The sequence below is a fragment of the Eutrigla gurnardus genome, assembly GCF_963514095.1.
Source record: "Eutrigla gurnardus genome assembly, chromosome: 1".
Lineage (NCBI taxonomy): Eukaryota > Metazoa > Chordata > Actinopteri > Perciformes > Triglidae > Eutrigla > Eutrigla gurnardus.
The window spans coordinates 9,165,848-9,186,421 of NC_139915.1; the positions used below are offsets into that span (position 1 = coordinate 9,165,848).

Here is a 20,574-nt window from a genome sequence, read left to right on the forward strand (position 1 = left end):
ACTTATAAATATAATATAAATTCTGGCACAGAGTAGGTTTTAATACACGTGTGCAATATTGGAAATGACCACCAGATGTCCTCATCCTATTGAGACTTACAGTGTTTGAGTTTTCTTTTTTTATTGGAAGTTTACACAGGTAACTTGCTTCTGCTCCTATTTTACTACTTCGATGCTACTACTGCTACTACTACTACTGCTACTACTACTACTACTACTACCACACACACACACACACACACACACACACACACACACACACACACACACACACACACACACTACTTTGCCGACACTAACCCCCCCTCCCCGTGCCACTCCCCTTTATATGCGCCTGATCTTCTCGGATAGCGCCAGGGAGCCAAGCAGGGTAACGTTTTCAGTGGGGATCTTCCATCCAGTAATCTTAATCGGACTCATTGATTCCAGCGCGTGATCAGCCTATGCGTGCATGGTGGCGTGTTCCTCGATGCCACGGGATCTCATCCGCATCCTCGCTGCCTTCCCCCCACTGCTGAGAAGGTGAAACCGTGAGAATAACACACCGCCGCTCGGCCGCTATGAGACGAATAACGGGAAAGGGAAAGGATGAAACTTTGATCGAGCTGCAGAGCGCGACAGATTCACAGACAGGAGGTAATTCAATGAAATGAAAGGACGCACGCATTAACATGCATGAGATTTCTTTCTGTTTGTCTTAGAGGCTATCTTACTTGTATGATTGTACAGTAGCGAAGCTCCTGTGGCGTTTAGACACACTAGCCATGGTGAAACGTTAGAAGTAATAATCCCAAAATAATCCCTTGGTGGGATAAACCGTATCCCAAAGAATAGATCTAATTAAAATAAGCATTTTGGCTATCCTCGTGTGTGTGTGTGTGTGTGTGTGTGTGTGTGTGTGTGTGTGTGTGTGTGTGTGTATATATGATTTGGATTAGTTGGAGGTATCTCAGTCAGGGGATCAGGGCTGTCAACTCCCAGTGGATTGTGGATAGCGGGTTAAACCCACCATAAAAGAAACCCCAACACTTTTCTAGCTGTTTACTGCAGCGATCCCATGACAAGCCGGGGGGCAATAGATCACAACAGACATGCTGGTTGTTAATGTGGGACTTTTTAGTCAATTGACAAAAGGAAGCATAAGACTAAATAAATTCTCCTCTATTCTATCTGGATTGCCCCCTCTGAGATGGTTCTCCACAGCTGAATCTTTCCTAAACAGCAAGCTAATGGTTTCATATATTAGAGTCCATCAGGAGGTTATGGTCTGGTTTATGTGTGCCTTTTGGCCATTAGCGTGAAGATGGAATTAGCCATTATTTGTTGTCCAGCAATCTCCGAGGATGGAAACGAGTTCAGATGAATAGTTTCCACTTCCATGGACCTCCATATGTCACAGTAGCAGTGGAGGGCTGTGGTCTTTTAAGTGCTGCATGATGACTCCCATATAGCTCCCCATAGTATAACGTTTGTGAAGATGACATTGCTGTATTGCTGTTGTTAAGCAACAGATCTGCAGAGATTGCACTTTAGTGTGCTATTAGAAATTTCAGAAAAGGATGCAAATGGTTGTGTTCTCTCCCATATTTTAAATGTCAAATGGAAAGATAATTGATCGTGGACAAATGTAACACATGTGTGGTTGAAGACTGACTGACATGAGGTGAGCTTCACTTAAAAGTTCTAATTTCCCATGTGTCTGATGTACAGCAACAAAGTCATGGTTTTGATGTGATGTCCTGAATCCCTGTTTACATAATCCTTATCTCAGGGACTAAAATGCCAGGTTTGTGTCTTCCCATCGATATTTTAGACTCCACATCCAAACTTGCAGATTGGGAGTCCATGCCACAAAAATACTATGAAGACACATGCACAGCGTGTATTGAATGACTATATATTTACCATATCTCTGAATGGGAAAAGTCTGGAGCTCGTATGATAAGAGCAGTACTGTGTTTTACTGATCATTGCTCAGAGAATGAGAGGCTAAAATTTGTATTTGGTCCTGAAATAATTCCGTTAAAATAGCAACGATGAATTATAGAAGTCCAAGTGCCCCTTTTAGCTTTATTATGATACAATAAAAGTGTATCTTAGAACTTTACAATACAATGATACATTAGGATATACTTAAGCACTGTTATAAATGCAATCTGAAGATATTGATCTGTTATAGGGAAATTTAAATTATGTCAAGATCCTTATAGAGAGAGTTACTGATTACTGTAAGAAAGGGACAAAAAATAACAACCACTCGAAACTCATTTTTAAACTTTGTTTAAAAATGCAATTAGGTATATGAGTTATTTTCAAAAGAGTATTTTAACATGATAACATGTTATTAAATATCTGTATCTACATTATGTAATAATAACAAAGAACCTGTAGCTCACTTAACCCTCACAGCAGGATGAAATCGGTCGCACCCATAAAACTGTATCACTGAACGATCATCAAGGGAATTGCAAAAGTAAAGATAGTTATTCCACGGCATTCAAACATAAATCCAGATAATTTCATTTATGGATCCAACACTCTTTAGTGTGTTCATCAGCGACCTGTTAATGAAGCCACGAGCCTGTTTATCTCGGGTTAGTAGACTGCTCTCGTCCTGCAGAGGCTTTGTTCAGGCTGTTATCAGGGCAGACCTTCAGCCACATGTGTTAGAGAAAACAGTGGGAGAAGAGGCGTCTGTCCTCACCTTGGCATATATACGTGTGTGTGTGTGTGTGTGTGTGTGTGTGTGTGTGTGTGTGTGTGTGTGTGTGTGTGTGTGTGTGTGTGTGTGTGTGTGTGTGTTAGCTGATTCACAGCTGCCCAAACACTGATTTATAGACTGTCATGACTGATGTCCACTGTGACATTATATTACTGGTGTCTTCTTTGTTCAGTTAATCTTTTTAATTGGACTCACTACTTATCTGTAGTGGGTTGCCAGTTTTCTCCTCAGGGACCGTCAGCCAATACTTCTAATCAAATGGCTCTAAGTGTTTTCAATATTAAGATATATTTATAGATCACTCATATTTTAGGGGATTTGCTTCCATTTAAGGTGATCTCATGCTGCTTTCTGCAGCCACGGCAGATGAAGTCATCCTCCAGTCAGAGGTGAAACGGAGCCAAAGCGTTGCTATGGAAACAGGCCTTGTAATTGCATTACCCACTTTGATGGAGGCATGATACTAAATAAGAAAACGAAATGCAGTCCAAGATTTCTACTCGACAAACTAGAGGACAACAACGGTAGAATTCTTTTGACCTTTTCTTTAGATCTTTTTCCCGCTGTATGTTTTTAGGTTTCAAATAAAATGTTGTAGTCTAAGTTTAGTACATGGCTTCTACATGCCTCCCTTCTGCCTCGGCCTATTCGCTTTTGGGTACATGGATATGAAAGGTGGGGGAAATCAAACACTCCCGTGGGCCATTTAAGTACATTTATGAGCTGTTTATAGAACAGCTGTGCCTGTGGAAACTGTATTTGTTCAGTTTGTTTCAGTATCTCTTCATAAAAGTCGCCTTGTCTGATTATAAGGCAACTGATGGTACAGAAACAAGCAAACTTATTTACCCTGTTGCCATCTCACACATCACCACCATATCAAAACCAAACAACCAGGTCAAAGGTTGTATGTCACACGAAAGCAAGAGAGCAATCTTCAGTGTCCTAAAGTACTGTGTTGACAAGTATTCTCTTCCCTCAAAAAGCCATCCTTAACAGACTATCGAAGATATCAAACATGGTATTTTATGTTATTGTGTTTTATGAAGATAAAACATGATCTCCTCTGCCCTGCACACAACCTCTTGCATAAACGTTTGTGGTGCTTTTACACTTTCCAACCTTTCCGGGCATTGTCAGGAAATCTCCCCTCTGGAACGACAACATCCTGATGACAAGAAAGGAAGTGTATTCACCATGACAATACAGGCCTGATGAAAACACAATGGCACAACCAATGCTTCAAACACACTACTTGGTTTTCTCTCCTTAGTATAACGATTCATAGGGTTTGTGTGAGCTGTTAGTTTGGTATTCATCTAATTTCAACATTGATATGGAGTAGTTTATGGATCTTTTCTTTTGTATATTAGTTGATGTGACAGGAAATGTGGAGGGAGATAGAGAGGATGCGTTGTCAAAGAAGACCTACACCCAGTTTGAGCTCAGGATGTTGTGGTTTCACTGTATTATCGTGGTGTGCAGCACGTCCTGCTATGCTATTTCATTTTACTCGTGTGTTTGGGTATGGAAGTTAATATTTCAGTGTAGTGAGTCACCATTAACTTGCATACGTGAGAGTCTGCCACATTTGCCTAATTCACCCTTATATTCAAGATAGGCACTTGGCTCGTCTGTATAGAGTCTGTTTTGAGGATGACTTTCACTGTGACCCATTGAGCCTGGAGTACCAACCTGTATCACATCTATATTTCATATACATATACAAGCAGTCCCTCTGGCAAGGGGAGTTGTAAGGCAATCTGAGACATGTTAGTATCACTTCCCTTGAGAGAAGGTTCGTTTTGTCACAGTCAGGATCCGTGGTTAGTTAGTCTGCACGGGTTGCAATACAAAAACAAAGATCTGAGGTGTGCTTGTTTGAGAGCTAAAGAACGTTACTGGTGCTTTTTCAGACATTAGACACCCACACAGCCGGCTTGAGTCATAGTGAAAAACAATTTGTTTTGTAATTGAATTCATGTCGTATTACTCATTCCATCATTTTCAGGTTATCATCACTTGATGCTGTGCTACAGATGGAAACCTCGGACTGGATCGCCACATGAGATTCAGTGTCCTGCTGAGCTTTTTTATTGCTTATTATCTCTGCTGTGGTGGAGTAGTAAAGTAGGCCCATGGGCACTGTTAACTGCTAGGCTTTCTCTGCAGTCAATCAGACCGTCTCACCTGTAATGATGCTTATTCACCTCTCCTGACCTATTTAACACTAACCTGTGTCTATCTGTCTGTCCTTTTAAAGATGGTCCTGCAGTGTTGACCGCATTCAGGATAAACCTGCACTCAGGTACGGGCAGATCAGAGGCTTTATGTGATGCCTGTCTGTCTGTCCCGTCATCATCATCAGCCGGCCTCTGCTCTTTCTCTGCTTATCCACTCTCTCATCGCACTGAGCTGTACTCAGTAATGGACCCTCTCTCTGTTTCTGTTTCGACACTGCTCTTCAATCTTCTAATCAGAACCAGATAGTGTGTCTGTGTGTCTGTCTGCTCTTTCAGCCTCCATCTCAGCTTCTGATTGTATCTGCAGAGCCTGGCTCCTGGTAGCTCCGTGTGTTGTGTCCTGTATTCAAGGCTGGACTGACTAATCTGCACTGATGCATGAACTCATGTGTACTGTGTATTAAGTGTATATATGCATATAATGTAGATAGACATGTGCACACAGAATTCAGGTCAATTAGGCCTGGGTGATTGACAATGTATACATGCTTTGACCATCAGATAATTTGCTATACTGCCATTATAGGCCATTTTGGGTCATTGTGTGTCAAAATATGGTCATTTCAGTGACATTGTTTCATCATTGTGATGAAGTATGTGGAGCTTTAAAGTAATTAATGGTCTGGATTTACAAAAAAAAAACAACAGTTCAGTGTGGTTGTTTTTTCTGAAAACAGTAACTCAATTGACTTCCCAGAGGTCAATATCACAACATAAATTTACATATACCATTACAGAGAATCTTATCCATATCGCCCACTCATACACATGTGCACAACAGAGAAGTATTGGAGTGCTTTATAAGCCCATGAATGTACAATTTGGATCCTCATAGTAAAACGTAACTATATATGTCATATAAAAACCCTGAAGTAGATGTATAAAGTAGGAAAAATGAAAGTAATCCAGTGTACTACAGTACTTGAGTGAACTATCACCGCTGGTGTACATGTGCTTAGCCTCCCAAGTGTCAAAACTAGATTGTTCCTAGTCTTTTGATATTGAAGGATATGAATTATGGATTGTGCTTGTGTGTGTGTGGGTACGTGGGAGCGTGGGTGGCTGAGATATCACCTCACAGCCTCTATCCAGGCAAATACTATGCCCTGTCAGTTTGGATTGAGAGTTACAGGTTTACTTTCATGGCATTTGTTTTGATGACTCACTTTGGCATTCACTAAAGGGGGCCGCTCTCTCCTGCCAGCTCCACATGCTGGCAAGTCAAACGAAACTGTAGAGCACTAATTGTTTTGTGTTCAGATACACACACTACACATAGGCCTACCTCTGGTAACTGATGCGTTGGTACGAGTCACTACTCTGATATTCTCTAGGCCACTAATTTTTTTCAGCATAACTGAGCCTCTGCTGCTTCATTTTTCTCTCGTTTCACATTCACAAGATTTGATGAGTTGGAATTCACAACATGAAAGAAACAACCAAAAAACAGAGCGATCCCTTTATAAAACACATGCACAACAAGTGCCAGGAGAATAAGACTAGGTGAGACCTAGTTTATGGCTGGACTGTGTGTGTCGGACATACTACCGGTAATACATGTCACACTAAATATCATGGTGGTGAGGAGTTTCAGGCGCTAATGCTAGTAAAAATGCTAAGTCATCCAAGACACTTATCACAACAAACAGCCCAGTATCCCAGTATCTCCAACAACAATGTATCCAACAAGCTAATTAATCACCTTAAGTTGTTGCTGTAGTTTGCGATGCTTCACGTAGAGTGTTGCTGGATATAAGGTTAAGTTAGATTGTTTGGATGCCAGCTGCAGGCGTGCTAAAGGTAGTTACGGTTGCTGTGCTAATGCTACTTATGGCTGCTGTGCTAAAGTTAGTTACGGCTGCTATGCTAAAGGTAGTTACGGTTGCTGTGCTAAAGTAGCTACGACTGCTGTGCTAAGGGTAGCTAAGGCTGCTGTGCTAAAGCAGCTAAGGCTGCTGTGCTAAAGCAGCTATGGCTGCTATGCTAAATGTACTTATGGCTGCTATGCTAAAAGTAGCTATGGCTGCTATGTTAAAGGTTGTTTCGGCTGCTATGCTGCTATTTTGAGCCTTCTCGAGGTTACTGGCACACTTTTTCAGTAAGATAGCCTTCTGCTGGCGGGCATGTTCACAGGAGATATCAACTACTGTAAACATACAGCGGCTGGAGGGTAATTGGGTTGCGTGTGTGGAAAGTGTGTAAGAAAACATAGTGCATGAGCTTTACTTTTAAAAGAGTTGTAATTTAGTTGCCTCTAAAGCCAAAGTTGCTATGGTGAGTTGTGCATGAATGTATAACTGTGTGATTTAATTACACAGTAGTTATTTTTAACGTTAAAGCCTGTTTGTGGCAGTCACTTTGCCGAAGTCTGCCATTGCTGCTCAGTCCTGCAAAAGGCAGGAAACTCTGTATGACCCTTCTCCATTTATTTTCCTCTCTGACTAACTATATAACACACTGTTGGCCTTTTGCCTCTGTTTACTCAAGTCAGACTCTGATAACTGTCTGTGCACAGTTGGAGCGAGACCGAAAAAGTGAGGCAAAGGAAAGAGAAAAAGAAAATGCTGCTTAGATTAGCTGCAAAGTCAGCGATGCACCCCCAGAGCCCAGTGGAAAAATCACAGTGTCATTTGGCCTTTTTCCACTTCAGGAATTCATATGGGTCTAACTGATTGCATATTTCTATGACTCCTCAGGCCTATCATTGAACTTCCACGAGGAGCCACCACAGTCTCCCTCTCATTGGTGCACACTGCCGTCTGTCACGTTATTGTGTCTAAACAGAGGTGGCTCCTGAAGGAAGCTCCTTTGTGTGTTTCATCAAGGGAAGGGCAAGACTTCTGGTACAGCAGCAGTGCCAACATTGGGCCCCTCCCCCTCACTGATGCCTTCATGGACATTCCAGCCTCCCCCACAGGAAGTGGTGCTTTCCCACCATTCAGGGATAAAAGGGGAGCAGACAGCAAGCAGAGCTATGCTACATGAGCACATTCCCTCTGCCAGAGTGAAGGGAGAAAGGGGCACTGCAGGAATGTTGTGTCATTGTAATATAGACGTAGAGGTGTGTGTGTTTGTGTGTAAAACGCAACCTTTGTACATCTATGACTGTAGAAATTTATGTTGTGGCCCTTGTGAAATTGAATTTGTCAGCGATGCATAACAATTTTTGGCCGGCTCATTACTCTTAAAGGGACAGCGAGGTTTTGAGTGAACCTTGTTATTATTCTGCATACGTATCCTACATGGATATCGGTGTGGTACGTAGTGAAGGATACCCACTCTGTTACTCAAGGGTTAATACTGTCTTATTTTTATGCTGGTGTAAACTATTTAAACAGGCACATGATGAAATTCTAACAATGACATTATTTTTGGAGCTATTGTTGTCCCTTGTTGGGTGTGAGTGCATGTAAACAGGAAGGTGGAACAGACTTGTCTTTAAAGAGAATACGTGCGTTGCTACATGTAGTTTAGTTTGACCAGGGATCCGTCTCTGGATCTCTGGATTTACCTCTGTTTGAGTTTATATGCAAAATTTACACGATGCATTAACAAAACCCAGTACGTAAAACTAATATCTTTCATTGTTTTAAATTGCTTTTGTAACAAAGTTTTGTTGTAATATGTTGCTGTACACACATATTATATAATGATGAATACATTGAACACATCAGACGTTTCACTGTCGACCCTGATCACATTCTGTCCAACCACTGTCTGATCTGCAGTTGGGGTTAAGGCCCTTGCTCAAGGGCACCTCAGTGTCCTGCCGGACCTGGGGATTTGACCGACGATCGTCCGGTCACAAGCTCACTTCTTTCACCTATAACTACTGACTGACTTATTTCCTTTGCAGATGAAAATGGTGTCAATTCATCATCTGAAAGAACATCTCTGCCTGGAAATACAGAGGTACGTTTATCTGGGTATTTCAACACACTCCCGGATGGGAAGCCGTGATACCACTCTACATGAAGCTACAGTTTCATAAAACAAAATTATCTCACCATCTCCTCTTATTAACAAATGCTTATTTAATTTATACAAAAACATGCAAAATGACAACTCTTCACACGGGGTAACAGCTGGCTATTTTTTTTAGCTGGATGCATTGACTTCCTGGTTGCCTGGCAACTTCTTGTTGAAGAGCTCAACCTGTTTCCAGTCTTTGTGCTAAGCTAAGCTATTTGATTGTCAGCTTCATAGTTACTTTACCAAGTCAAAGAAAAGTGATGAATTATTTCCCAGAATGACGAACTGTACCTTTAATAGTAATGTTGCTAAATAACTGTCTTATATAAGGTTTTCAGCATTAGTTATGTTAGGTTAAATTTCTTTGTACAAAGAAGGTTGTCATTGTTTATGTTTGTGTAATTCCGTAGGCTCAGATGACAAACGTGTCGACTCACCACTCTGAATGCTGAGTCACAAGACCTCTGTGTCTCAAAGTGCTGCTCTTTTCTCAGCGAGACAGAAATAAAGTGTTTGAGAAGCGAGTTGTGTTTTCAGTGATACAGCGAGGACAGCAAGCAGATGGTTTATCATCTTAATTCATAACACTGGTTATATTATGTTTCTGCCATTTGTACGTGAAAGGTTCAGTGGTAATCCATCAACTACTTTTATGTCTAGAGCAGCAGATGGTTAAATAACAATTGAACCAGCAGCATTAACGCCCCTGTTACCAGTGAGTCTGTTCATGGATGTGAGGGTCTGATAAACAAGCTGGGTGGGGCTCAGGACTGAACTACTGAACAGACTGGGGACTCCATGCCGTGGTTCACCCTCTATAGTTTGCTTTGTCATTTATTTCTATTTTCAACCAGCTGTTCTCTGCATTCTATTCTGTGCTGCATCATAAACCTGAAAATTGAAAATGGACCTATTTTAATATTGTGTTAAAGTGACTCATGTATTGCTACATATGATTAAATTTACATTTAGAATACATGAGCCTTCACATTTTAAATGTCATCAAAATAATTCTGATTCTGTTCAAATTAAAAATATTTATTTTATTTATCTTCATATAATAAAATGTGTGTCAGGCTGCACAAAATTAAAATGTAGTAAGAATCGAGCCCTTCCACAAGTATAGAACTAAGGTTTCCCAATGACCATAAATGTGACTTAAGACAATAAGTGAAGAGCATGTAGAGCATGTTTCTCTGCCACCATCAACTATTTCAGTATAATGACAGACTGGGATTGTACCGTGTCCAGAATTTCCTGTTTTAAGTGGTTTCATTGCAGTCGCCGTGACCTCCCTCTAAATTCTTCTCCAAAAGAAATAACATTCTCTTAAAAACACTTTTGTCTTCAGACCGACAAGCTACAACCAAACAAAGACACCGTGTTCTTCAGGGACGGAAGTCGGAGGATAGACTTTGTGTTGGCGTACGTAGATGACAAAGATGGAGAAAAGAAACAGGCAAGTGCCACAGAAAAGTGCCAACTCAGCATTTTACAGTGTGCCCTGTGACTAACTGTGATATTGCGGACGTTACACAATATATGTATAAATATATATTTATCCAGAACAGGATTACATGGTACTGCAAAGAGGAAATGAGGACAATGCCCTTTGTAGCTTCCAGTATTATATCTTTAAACTCGATTGGAAGTGTGTTTAGCTGTCTGCATAGCTGGCCACCCACATGCATATAAGGAAGAGGACTATACATCTTCATATTTTGAAGCACGCCATCATCAGCGATCATGATATCAGAGACTCAAAGTTTCTCTCCTCAGCCTTATTTATGTAACATTCACACCAGTACCAGTGAAACAATGACTTTGTCTCTGAACAACTGAAATGTAATTTTGCCATATTTGAGTTTGTTTCTTAAATGAGAGTTGAACGTATATATATGTATGTGTTTGGTGTCATTTTCGAAACATTTATGTGTTGAAGTTGGTTCAGACTTTTCATTGTGAGTGTGGTAACATGTAGCCAGTCGACTCAGCATTTATATACCAGGGTCACATTTAAAACATTATGCTCCCTCCCTCCCCAATCAAGGGTTTGCCTCCCCCTAGTGTCCACTGATAACTGTGTCCTGAATCCATTTTAAAGTACCTTTACAACAACAAACAACCAATGAATCAAAGAGAAGTTTTTTTGCAGAGGAGCTTCAGACGGCGGCTTTGTTAAATGTCTCATTGAAGAAGGAGAAGACATGCCAAACTGTATGAGTGTGTGGCTCTGACGTCTGTGGTGTGTGTGTGTGTGTGTGTTTATCCACAGGAGAGGAGGAGGGAGTTTGAGGCCAACCTTGAGAAACAAGGACTGGAGCTGGAGACAGAGGACAAATCAGTAAGAGCTTTAACCACAGAGTACTTGCGCCACCTAGTGGATAGTTTGCTGAGGTGCACCATGTTCTCAACAAAAAAGTCTTAAAGGGATGGCTCACTCTGACGCATTATAGTGCCATCCTTCAAAGCACTTACAGGAAAGTGTGTAATAATCAATGACGTTTTCCTCTCCTCCGTCTATCCTCCTATCAGGACTCCAAAGACCGAAGGACGTATTTCTTGAAGATTCACGCTCCGTGGAACGTTCTGGCCCACTACGCTGATATCCTAAAGGTCAAAGTTCCCTTCAAGAAGAGCGATATCCCCCACAATCAGGACGTCCCACTGGAGTGGCTCTCATACCCTTTCCGCCTGCCAGAGGACATCATGCATCCCACACCGGACTACTTTACCATCCCCTTCGACAAGACCAAGACCAAATTCTTCAACATCACTGACGAGAATTCTTTCTTCCCGCCTTCTACAAGAAACAGAATCGTAAGTATTTCTGATCTAAAATCAGAATACACTTGTTGCATTGTAGACGTCGCTTGGGTTTAAGATTTACGTGTTCATGAATGATAGGTCAGTGTAAATCTCACAGTTGTTCTTCTTTTAGGGTTTGCTATACAGCATTAGAACACGTGTGTCACAATGAAGCAACATTTTACCCACAAACCGTCCTTGTTGCCAGGTGCTCTACATCCTGGCCCGTTGCCCTTACTACAAAGAGGATCAGAGAGATAAAGACAAGACGGGAATCAAGCGGCTGCTCAGCAATGGGACGTACACAGCAGCCTTTCCACTACATGATGTAAGACACAGAGAGGAAAGGACAGAGGTCAAACACATCGATGTACATTCACTTCAGCGCTTCCATTTCATGACACTTTTTAGAAAACTATGTCACGCTACTACTTTGATCTCGGTCCGACATGCATGATTTTTGCTATGATGAATATGAGTAACCATATTTCAGTCAGACAACTCACGTTTAGAATGTTTATTGTAGCAACAGAACATAGTTTGAGTTTGGCGTCTAGGCTCCGGCATCATCTCTCCCCATGTGTGATTACATAGAGATGATGGGTAGTGATGATGAATAAATAGCTTAACTCCCCCGGAGCCTGCAGGTGGATGCTGGTGGAGGGTTAGCAGCAAGCAGACAGCAATACTGACGTGGCAGCGGTGACACTGACAGCCGAAAGGGGGAGATGGGAAGTGTTGTAGCTTAAATAGAGCGCCAAATAGGGAGGATGTGAAGGAAGAATATTATTGGAGTAAGAGGCATGTCACATGAGTATGACGGAGCAGCTCCAGTTGTCTGCCATATTAAGTACATTGCTTAAATTTTAACAAATGATGATTAAACACACTGACAGGATCAGTGTAGAGTTAGTAATACTACTACTACTTCTACTACTACTGTCACTTTCACATATAAAAAATGGATTTATGTAGTCGCAAATTGGTCTAAAAAAAATTGGATGCAGGACTTTTATTTCAAGTTCACTTAATTTGTTTCAACATTTCTCCGTTTTTTCTTAATTAAATAAACATTTCATAGTTCAGCATGGTTGTAGTTTAACAAGATATAACATTAGTTTGTTCCGAACTAAGCACATTATGTAGCACCAAGCTCTTGTTTTTCTATTTCACTTCAATGAAAATGTGATGAAACTGCTATTAAAATATAATATTAAGAGAAGGAATGAAAGGAATACTTCAGACTTTTTCTTTCATTCCTTCTCTTAATATAATAAAGTATTAAAGACCTTTTGGCCTCATATCACCTTGTTTCTTTCCTTTCAGTGTCGATACTGGAAGAAGGCAGGAACGTCGAGGCGTGAGAGTGAGAATGAGAGTGAGCGCTACAACCTGTACAAGCACTGGGCCAGGTTTCTCTGCTTCTACAAAGAGCAGCCTCTCAACCTCATCAGGTTAACAAGCAGCACCTGAACGCCGTCATCTTTTGTTTTCACACGCGATATTTATTTTTGCTGAAGCGTGTTGGAAAGTTCACCGCAAAACTTAAACGTGCTGTTGTTGGTTGCAGGAAGTACTATGGCGAGAAGATCGGGATCTACTTCGCCTGGCTGGGCTTCTACACAGAGATGCTGTTCTTCGCAGCCGTCATGGGCCTTATATGCTTCACCTATGGAGTGCTCAGTTATGATGACAACATATCAAGGTTTGTACCAGCAGAGGGCATCAGGGAGACGATAACCATGTGGCCAAAAGTATATGGACACCCAAATGTTTATGGTGATGGGTTAGCCAGGGTTGAAGTCATGCTTCTGTGCAGCCCGTTAAAGGACAATCATTACTTTAAGGACTTTAATCACACTATTGTCTTAAAGGAATACCTCACCTCCAAAATGGTCAGTCTTTTATCCGTTACTCCCCCTAGTGTTATCTTGAATTCATGAAGAAAGCTTTGTTTTTCTTGCATGCCTCAAAGATGACGAAGAATGAAAAAATCTGCAGCAAAAGCTACCGTATATCAAAATATCTGTTTACAAACTCTCACACAAGTCGTCCCATTTATCCAGTCATAAACAAAGTACTTGCCAAACGTGCATCTTTAGAAAATCTTAGAAAACTCAGGTGTGTTTTAAATAGAAAGGTTTTAGAGAAGATGCACGTGTTTGAATTACTGGATAAACGACTATAAAACTGCATAGTTGTGTGAGAGTTTGTAAACAGCTGTTTTGGTGTAGTTTTGCTGTTGTTAAAAGGAACAATCAAGACTTCAACAATCAACAGAAGAGAATCATGTAGACTTTTCTCTTTTGTTTCATTCAAGGAAAAGTAACTAATTTTGGAGGTGATGTATTTAATTAAATAAAACTGCTGCTGCATTAGGATTCCTTTTCATTGGAACTAAAGGGCCCAAACCAGGAAAAGCAGCTTCATATCATATATTATCGCTTATGATTTTATGCATTTTTTTTTTGATGTTCCAATAGAATGACGGTCTGTTCACAACTGAACAGCCCACTTTGTATTCTATCTCTCTTTTTCTTTTTTCTCCTTCTAGCAAAGAAATATGTGACGCTGAAATCGGAGGCAGTATTGTGATGTGTCCACTTTGTGATAAAAAGTGCCCGTTCTGGACGCTCAACTCCACGTGTCTCTCATCCTGGGTAAAACATAATTTTCATAATTTAATTGAATAATTTTACCACATAAACATTTCAGATTTAAAATAAATTGTCACCTGCTGAGTCAGCAGTATGTCACCCTGTTTGTGCCCAGTGTGTCTCTGAAGAACTTATATTCTCTTCCAGCAATCCCATCTGTTTGATAATGAGGGAACGGTGTTCTTTGCCATATTTATGGGGATTTGGGGTAAGTGTCGGCCGATGCTGCTCCTCCGGTGGTTAACCTGTGTGGCAGATCCCCCCCCCTGTGAGACAGACTTTCACAGTTAAAGCCATTTCACACTGAAGCCCCAACCTTTATCTGTACTGCTTGAGCCCAGCGTAATCATGCTGCTATGCACTAAGCAGCCGGAAGCTTGTCCAGCACACTGAGGCCAAGTGCGCCCCAAAAATAACTGTGTTGTAAAATAAAAGTGTTGTAGCAACTGAAGCATATTACGACCCTCCATCTCGACCCGGGCACTCTTTGTTTTTTGTCGGTGGAATGTGATTCGAGCTGTAAAAGCTCAAAAATGAATCGGACACATCTGCACAACGTCAGACTTCTCATTGTAAACAGCATCGATTTGTTCAAGGCGACTGCCAACAACTCTTTGCTGTCTGGCAGTGACTCTGTTTTTGGAGTTCTGGAAACGCCGCCAGGCCCGGCTGGAGTACGAGTGGGACTTGGTGGACTTCGAAGAGGAGCAGCAGCAGCTTCAAATCCGGCCCGAGTTCGAGATCCGATGCACCGACAAGAGACTAAACAAGATCACTCAGGTAATATGTGCTCTGTGGTTTGCAAACTATTTTGTGGTACTATACTTCTAAAACTGTAAAACAATAAACTGTAATAATCTTCCAGGAACTGGAGCCGTATCTCCCCGTCACCAGCAAGTGTGCTCGCTTCTGCCTCTCGGGTGCCACTGTTATATTCTGGGTAACTGAATGTTTAACTCGTGTTCTGTTTACAATCACCGTAGTGATATTCCCAGCCTGGTCACCGACGCTCAACAGCTTCACGTGTGCGTGTCCTACAGATTTCTCTGATCGTGGCCTGCATCATTGGGGTGATAGCGTACAGGCTGGCCGTGCATGCTGCCTTCGCAAGTATCATTAAAGACCCTATGAGGAAGATCCAGTTGGTGGGAAGATTCATCACTCCACAGCTGGCCACCTCTGTCACCGCCTCCTGCATCAACTTCGTCATCATCATGATCCTCAACTTCTTCTATGAGAGAGTTGCTGTTTGGATCACAGATATGGGTGAGAAGATTTCCTCTGATTTGCAGAAGCAAAGAAAGACCAAGAACCCACAAGAGAGCCTTCAGTTTAGTCCTTCTATGTCCAAAAGGCACCATAAACATTTTACGCTGATTAACTGCAACGTTTGCTTCCATTCAGAAATCCCAAAGACCCACCTCGAGTATGAGAACAGGTTGACGATGAAGATGTTCCTCTTCCAGTTCGTCAACTACTACTCGTCGTGCTTCTACGTGGCCTTCTTCAAAGGCAAATTTGTTGGACATCCTGGCGACTACTCGTATATGTTCGGCAAATGGAGCAAACTGAGGAACGAGGAGGTGAGCTTTATTGCCCTTTATACAATATAGATCAACGTTACTTTGCCGGTGTTGAGGTGCATCACATGAAACGGCGTTATGTAAACTACAACCGTCCTTCTGTGACAGTGTGACCCTGGAGGATGTCTGATCGAACTGACCACGCAGCTGGTGATTGTGATGGCAGGAAAACAACTCTGGGGAAACATTCAGGAAGCTCTGCTGCCGTGAGTCTGTCCAATCTTTGTCCCCCATCTTCATCAGTCACCTCAATAAGCCACGGCAAGAAGAGAAGAGTGATTTCTAGTGCACTTTTATCATCAAATGGGTGCAATATTTACCCTCAATTAATATAATTCCTGCTATGCAGAAAAAATATCAATGTTTATTTGTATTTGAAATGATTTTTCAGACTTGCAGATTACATCGAGTGATCGAGTCCCGTCTATCTGGGAGTGTCTCGTTGGCTTTGTGCAGCTATCAGATCTCTTAAGGTCTTAGCAGTTTGACGTCTGTTCTTCTTCTTGGGCTTCTTGACAGGTTGATGCGTAACTGGTGGAGCAGCAGAAAGGGACGGCACCATCCCGAGAACTCTTCCAGCCGTTGGGAGCAGGATTATGTCCTGCTGAATTTCAGCCAGCTTGGATTGTTTTATGAGTACCTGGAGATGGGTGAGATACTGACCTTGTTTACAGAGATTGCATCTGAACAGGAGGGCAAGATTAATGGCTGCACTATTCATGAATGTCTTTTATTTAATGGCTAACTCTCTCTGTCTGCTCTGCCCGTCTTTTCAGTGGTCCAGTTTGGTTTCATCACCTTGTTTGTGGCCTCGTTCCCCTTGGCTCCCCTCCTGGCTCTGTTCAACAACATCCTGGAGATCAGGGTGGACGCCTGGAAGTTCACCACCCAGTTCAGAAGACCGGTGGCATCCAAGGCCCGAAACATCGGAGCGTGGCAGGAAATCCTCAACGCAGTGGCCATTTTGTCTGTGGTTACCAACGTGAGTGTTATGCGTGTTGTAGTGTGTGAGAATGTTAGTTTCTTTTGTCTAATCTGTGCCCGTTAGTGTGTTTTCATGTCTGATGAATGTGTAACAGCCCTTTGTGCTTCCATCTGTCCCAGGCTTTCATAATGGCATTCACCTCAGACATGATCCCCCGTATGGTCTACCTGTATGCCTACGGTAATGATACCAGCATGATGGGCTACGTCAACAACAGCCTGTCGATATACAGCATCTCTCAGATACATGCAGTCAACATGCCCGACGAACGGGACAGCTGGTTTGATAACTCGACGACCTGCAGGTATGAGAGCTCCATTAACTGTTCAAAATGACTGCAACGTGACGGCGATAATCCCGTGACAAACCCACCGAAAATTGTCACCAGATTCTTTCATTCCTCTCAGCTTCAGCTAAAGGATCTTTTCCGCATCCTTCACTTCACTGCGTCGGTTTTACAGGCTGCGACTCCTGTTTTGATTCTTCCCTGTCTCATAGTGACGTTTCCAGCAAAAGCAGTTAGAAGGAAAATATTAGTGCTGCTCTGTGTTTGCTGGACATGTGAATACGCAAATATTTGCTAATATGTTGCTTATAAACTTTATATGATTATAGTAGATAATATGTTTTGAATGACAGTATGTTTCCATTGTCATTATCTGAACAGAAGATGAGCTGTTGTTTGAGCTATCTGAAGAAAGATATCTGGTATTAGCATGGTTATATTCAAGAAATATTAATGACTGTAGTATGATATTGCTTTTTCTTTTTTTCAGATACCGCGACTACCGCTACCCTCCAGGCCACCAGAAGGAGTACACACACACCATGCAGTTCTGGCACATCCTGGCAGCCAAAATGGCCTTCATTATTATCATGGAGGTAAGACCATGACCATAATAATCCTTACTTAAAGAATAAATGCTCAGAGTCAAAGGATCGTATCTTGACTGTGATGATTCTTCCTCTGCAGCATGTGGTCTTCGTGGTGAAGTTCTTCGTGGCGTGGATGATCCCCGACGTCCCGTCAGGTGTGAGGGCTCGGTTTAAAAGAGAACGCTACCTGATTCAAGAGCACCTGCATAACTACGAGGTGCAGATGCTCAAAGGCCAGCTCAGTGCCAACTCCATAACCGAGCCACCGTCGGAAATGTCCTCGATGACAGACAAGCATGAAGTGCTGTCTGAGTGCCAGTAGCCTCATGCTCCGAGCCAAGAACAGACATGTCTATCGATAAACAAGGGCTTCTGTCTTTGGGATATAAACGCTATTATCTGTTATCGCTGAATTATTGGGATCTGTAGAGGCATCAGAAAAAATGAATGCAACATTTCACTTTGCTTTAAATCAGCTTCTTGAGTAGATGAAACATTCCTGTGCCATAAACAAAACAAAAAAAGATAGCTGGAAAATAACAGCAAAGAGCAAAAGGATTGTAGGTGCAGCTTGCGTCATTCCCCTTGTAATGTCGTCCAGCTTCCCTGTGGTCTTGACTGAAAAACGAATAATCTCTGTATGTGCTGAGAGTTGACATTTGTGGCGTTGAATATGTGACATTACCCTTTAAAAAGTTGGCTATGTGATCATTATCATATATATTGTTATACTATTGAATTGATGAGAATACAAGATGGCTGGTCTCAACTGTTTACAACCAACATGCATGTCAGTTCTAAAAATTATTGAAGTTAAAAAAAAATCAGATAATTTTCAAGATGTATCTTATACATCACATATCCTTTTTCTGTCCTTTAACTATTGATGGCAACTTACAAAGTTGCTTTTTTAAAAATTGGTAGCTACGTCGTTAAGCTCCTCTGATCGTTAGATTGTATTTTTCGTCAAGTGAGTGTATTATGTTGAGGGAAAGTCTCGTCAAAACTGTGCATTAGAAAACCAAGTACCTCCTTCACAATGCAGGGATACTGTAACAATCAGAAGTGTGTGCATCAGTCCTGCATTAGTAATACGGCGAGACAGCAGCTGCAGGCTCATGCATCTCATCTTCAAGTTGCATTTCCAACTTGCTGCGGGACCAATTATAAGATTTCTACAAAGACTACGCCAAGAAAATCTCTTGACAGATTTTTCTGTTTTTAATACAATCCGTTCATGTTGTCGATTGTGTGCCATCTTTGCCCCTCCTTGTATTACACATAGATAATAAATGGCCTGTATTTTCTCTTTTCAGTTTTCACATTATTAGTGTCTCCACATAGTGTTGCAAAAACAATTTAAGCTTCATTTCAGAGATGACCTTTTTGGGATACATGCGAGGGAGGATTTCAGTGAAGGACTTTATAGTTACCGCCTCTGGTTACTAAGTATTTCTGTAGATATTAATATTATATCATCTATTTAAATGGATTGTTGTGCAATTAATTTATTGATCCATTTACATCATAAACCTCTCTCAAAGTGCTGTCTTATCAAACGATTTCTTATTTTGTAGCATCGCCTCACAACGACCATCGAGCAGTTCAGACATTTAACTACATATAAATTGCTACTTCGTCAAGGGACCAGAGAAGTACTCTGAGATTATGTTTCTTTACAGTAGCTTAGTCATTTATGAGCCGGCTAACTTTTTATCCTCTTAAGCTTAACGTGAATTGAGATTTTTCTGTGTTTGTATCGAAATGTCTTTGTATCTACTCTGTAAATGACGCAGTTGTGATTCCAGCTATCAGCAAATTATATTCCACGGTCAGAAGCAAAGCCTGAATAACTCGCATCTCAGGATTAAACATCCACTAATGTTTGTTGAGCATCACTTGTTGATTGAGTTATGCTGATGTCAGCAGTGTGCAGAGTGACCCTGCACGGTGTATTTCCCAACAAACACAAATGCCTTAAACCTCTGTGCTTTTGTATGATTTTCTAATGACAAAGTTTCCTATCTGATTTCCAAACCTGTTTCATATAACGTGTCGCTGCTGCGAGCTGTTTCGTCTGGTTTCATGCGCCCATGAATTGCTAATATATTGTAAATATTGTGCCAGTTATATTCTATTTTCACTGTATAGTCTCTTGTACATAAATGCACTAAATGTGTAAAGATTCACAATAAATAAAGAGATAACTAGTTTTAGTATGAGTTTTATTTGTGCGTAGTTTGTAGAACTCAAAAGCAGATTTAAAAAAAAAAAGTAAATAAAAACTGTTAGCAAGGTCAAGGAAAAAGGTTTATACTATGGAGCCTCCCAGAGATGTATAAAGCACAATAATTAGAATTTTTATTGGAATTTTTCCTTCCTTGTTGACAAACACAGCATAAATGAATGTCTAAAAGACAGAGTTCATTCCAACTACTGGACACCACATGCCTCCATCTTCACTGTAAGGTCCGTTGTGAGTACTTTTAAAGGTGTTACTACATGGCATTGTCCATCGACAACATCAGCCACATAGCTTACGTACACCTCTACCATGTTTAACAAAGCTGCTTAGATAGTTTGTTTACATTGTGTCCAAATTCAATCAACGTTACAGAATGTATCTGAAAATGTTTAAAGTTTAAAACTCACCTCGTCGTTAGAAAATCCTCCTTCTAGCTCAAATTCCAGTTCGAAAGTTTTAACGTCAGAAACTATGTTTCCAGAC

General features: G+C 41.3%; 1 protein-coding gene across 2 annotated transcripts; it reads left to right on the top strand.

The window, feature by feature from the left end:
* The first annotated feature begins 346 nt into the window (after positions 1-346).
* On the top strand, positions 347-20,058 carry ano5b (anoctamin 5b). Of its 2 annotated transcripts, XM_084002560.1 has the most exons (21): positions 347-636; positions 4,986-5,030; positions 8,822-8,877; positions 10,289-10,396; positions 11,213-11,281; positions 11,473-11,757; positions 11,954-12,073; positions 13,072-13,199; positions 13,316-13,450; positions 14,300-14,405; positions 14,550-14,610; positions 15,031-15,182; positions 15,268-15,342; positions 15,443-15,668; positions 15,807-15,985; positions 16,094-16,191; positions 16,505-16,635; positions 16,762-16,967; positions 17,090-17,274; positions 17,747-17,852; positions 17,944-20,058. In XM_084002560.1, exons 1-21 carry the CDS (start codon positions 561-563, stop codon positions 18,166-18,168), a joined length of 2,772 nt encoding a protein of 923 aa, XP_083858686.1. In that variant the 5' UTR covers positions 347-560; the 3' UTR covers positions 18,169-20,058. The 2 variants fall into 2 exon arrangements, with proteins under 2 accessions (XP_083858686.1, XP_083858687.1); XM_084002561.1 differs by lacking the exon at positions 4,986-5,030.
* Positions 20,059-20,574: the final 516 nt, after the last annotated feature.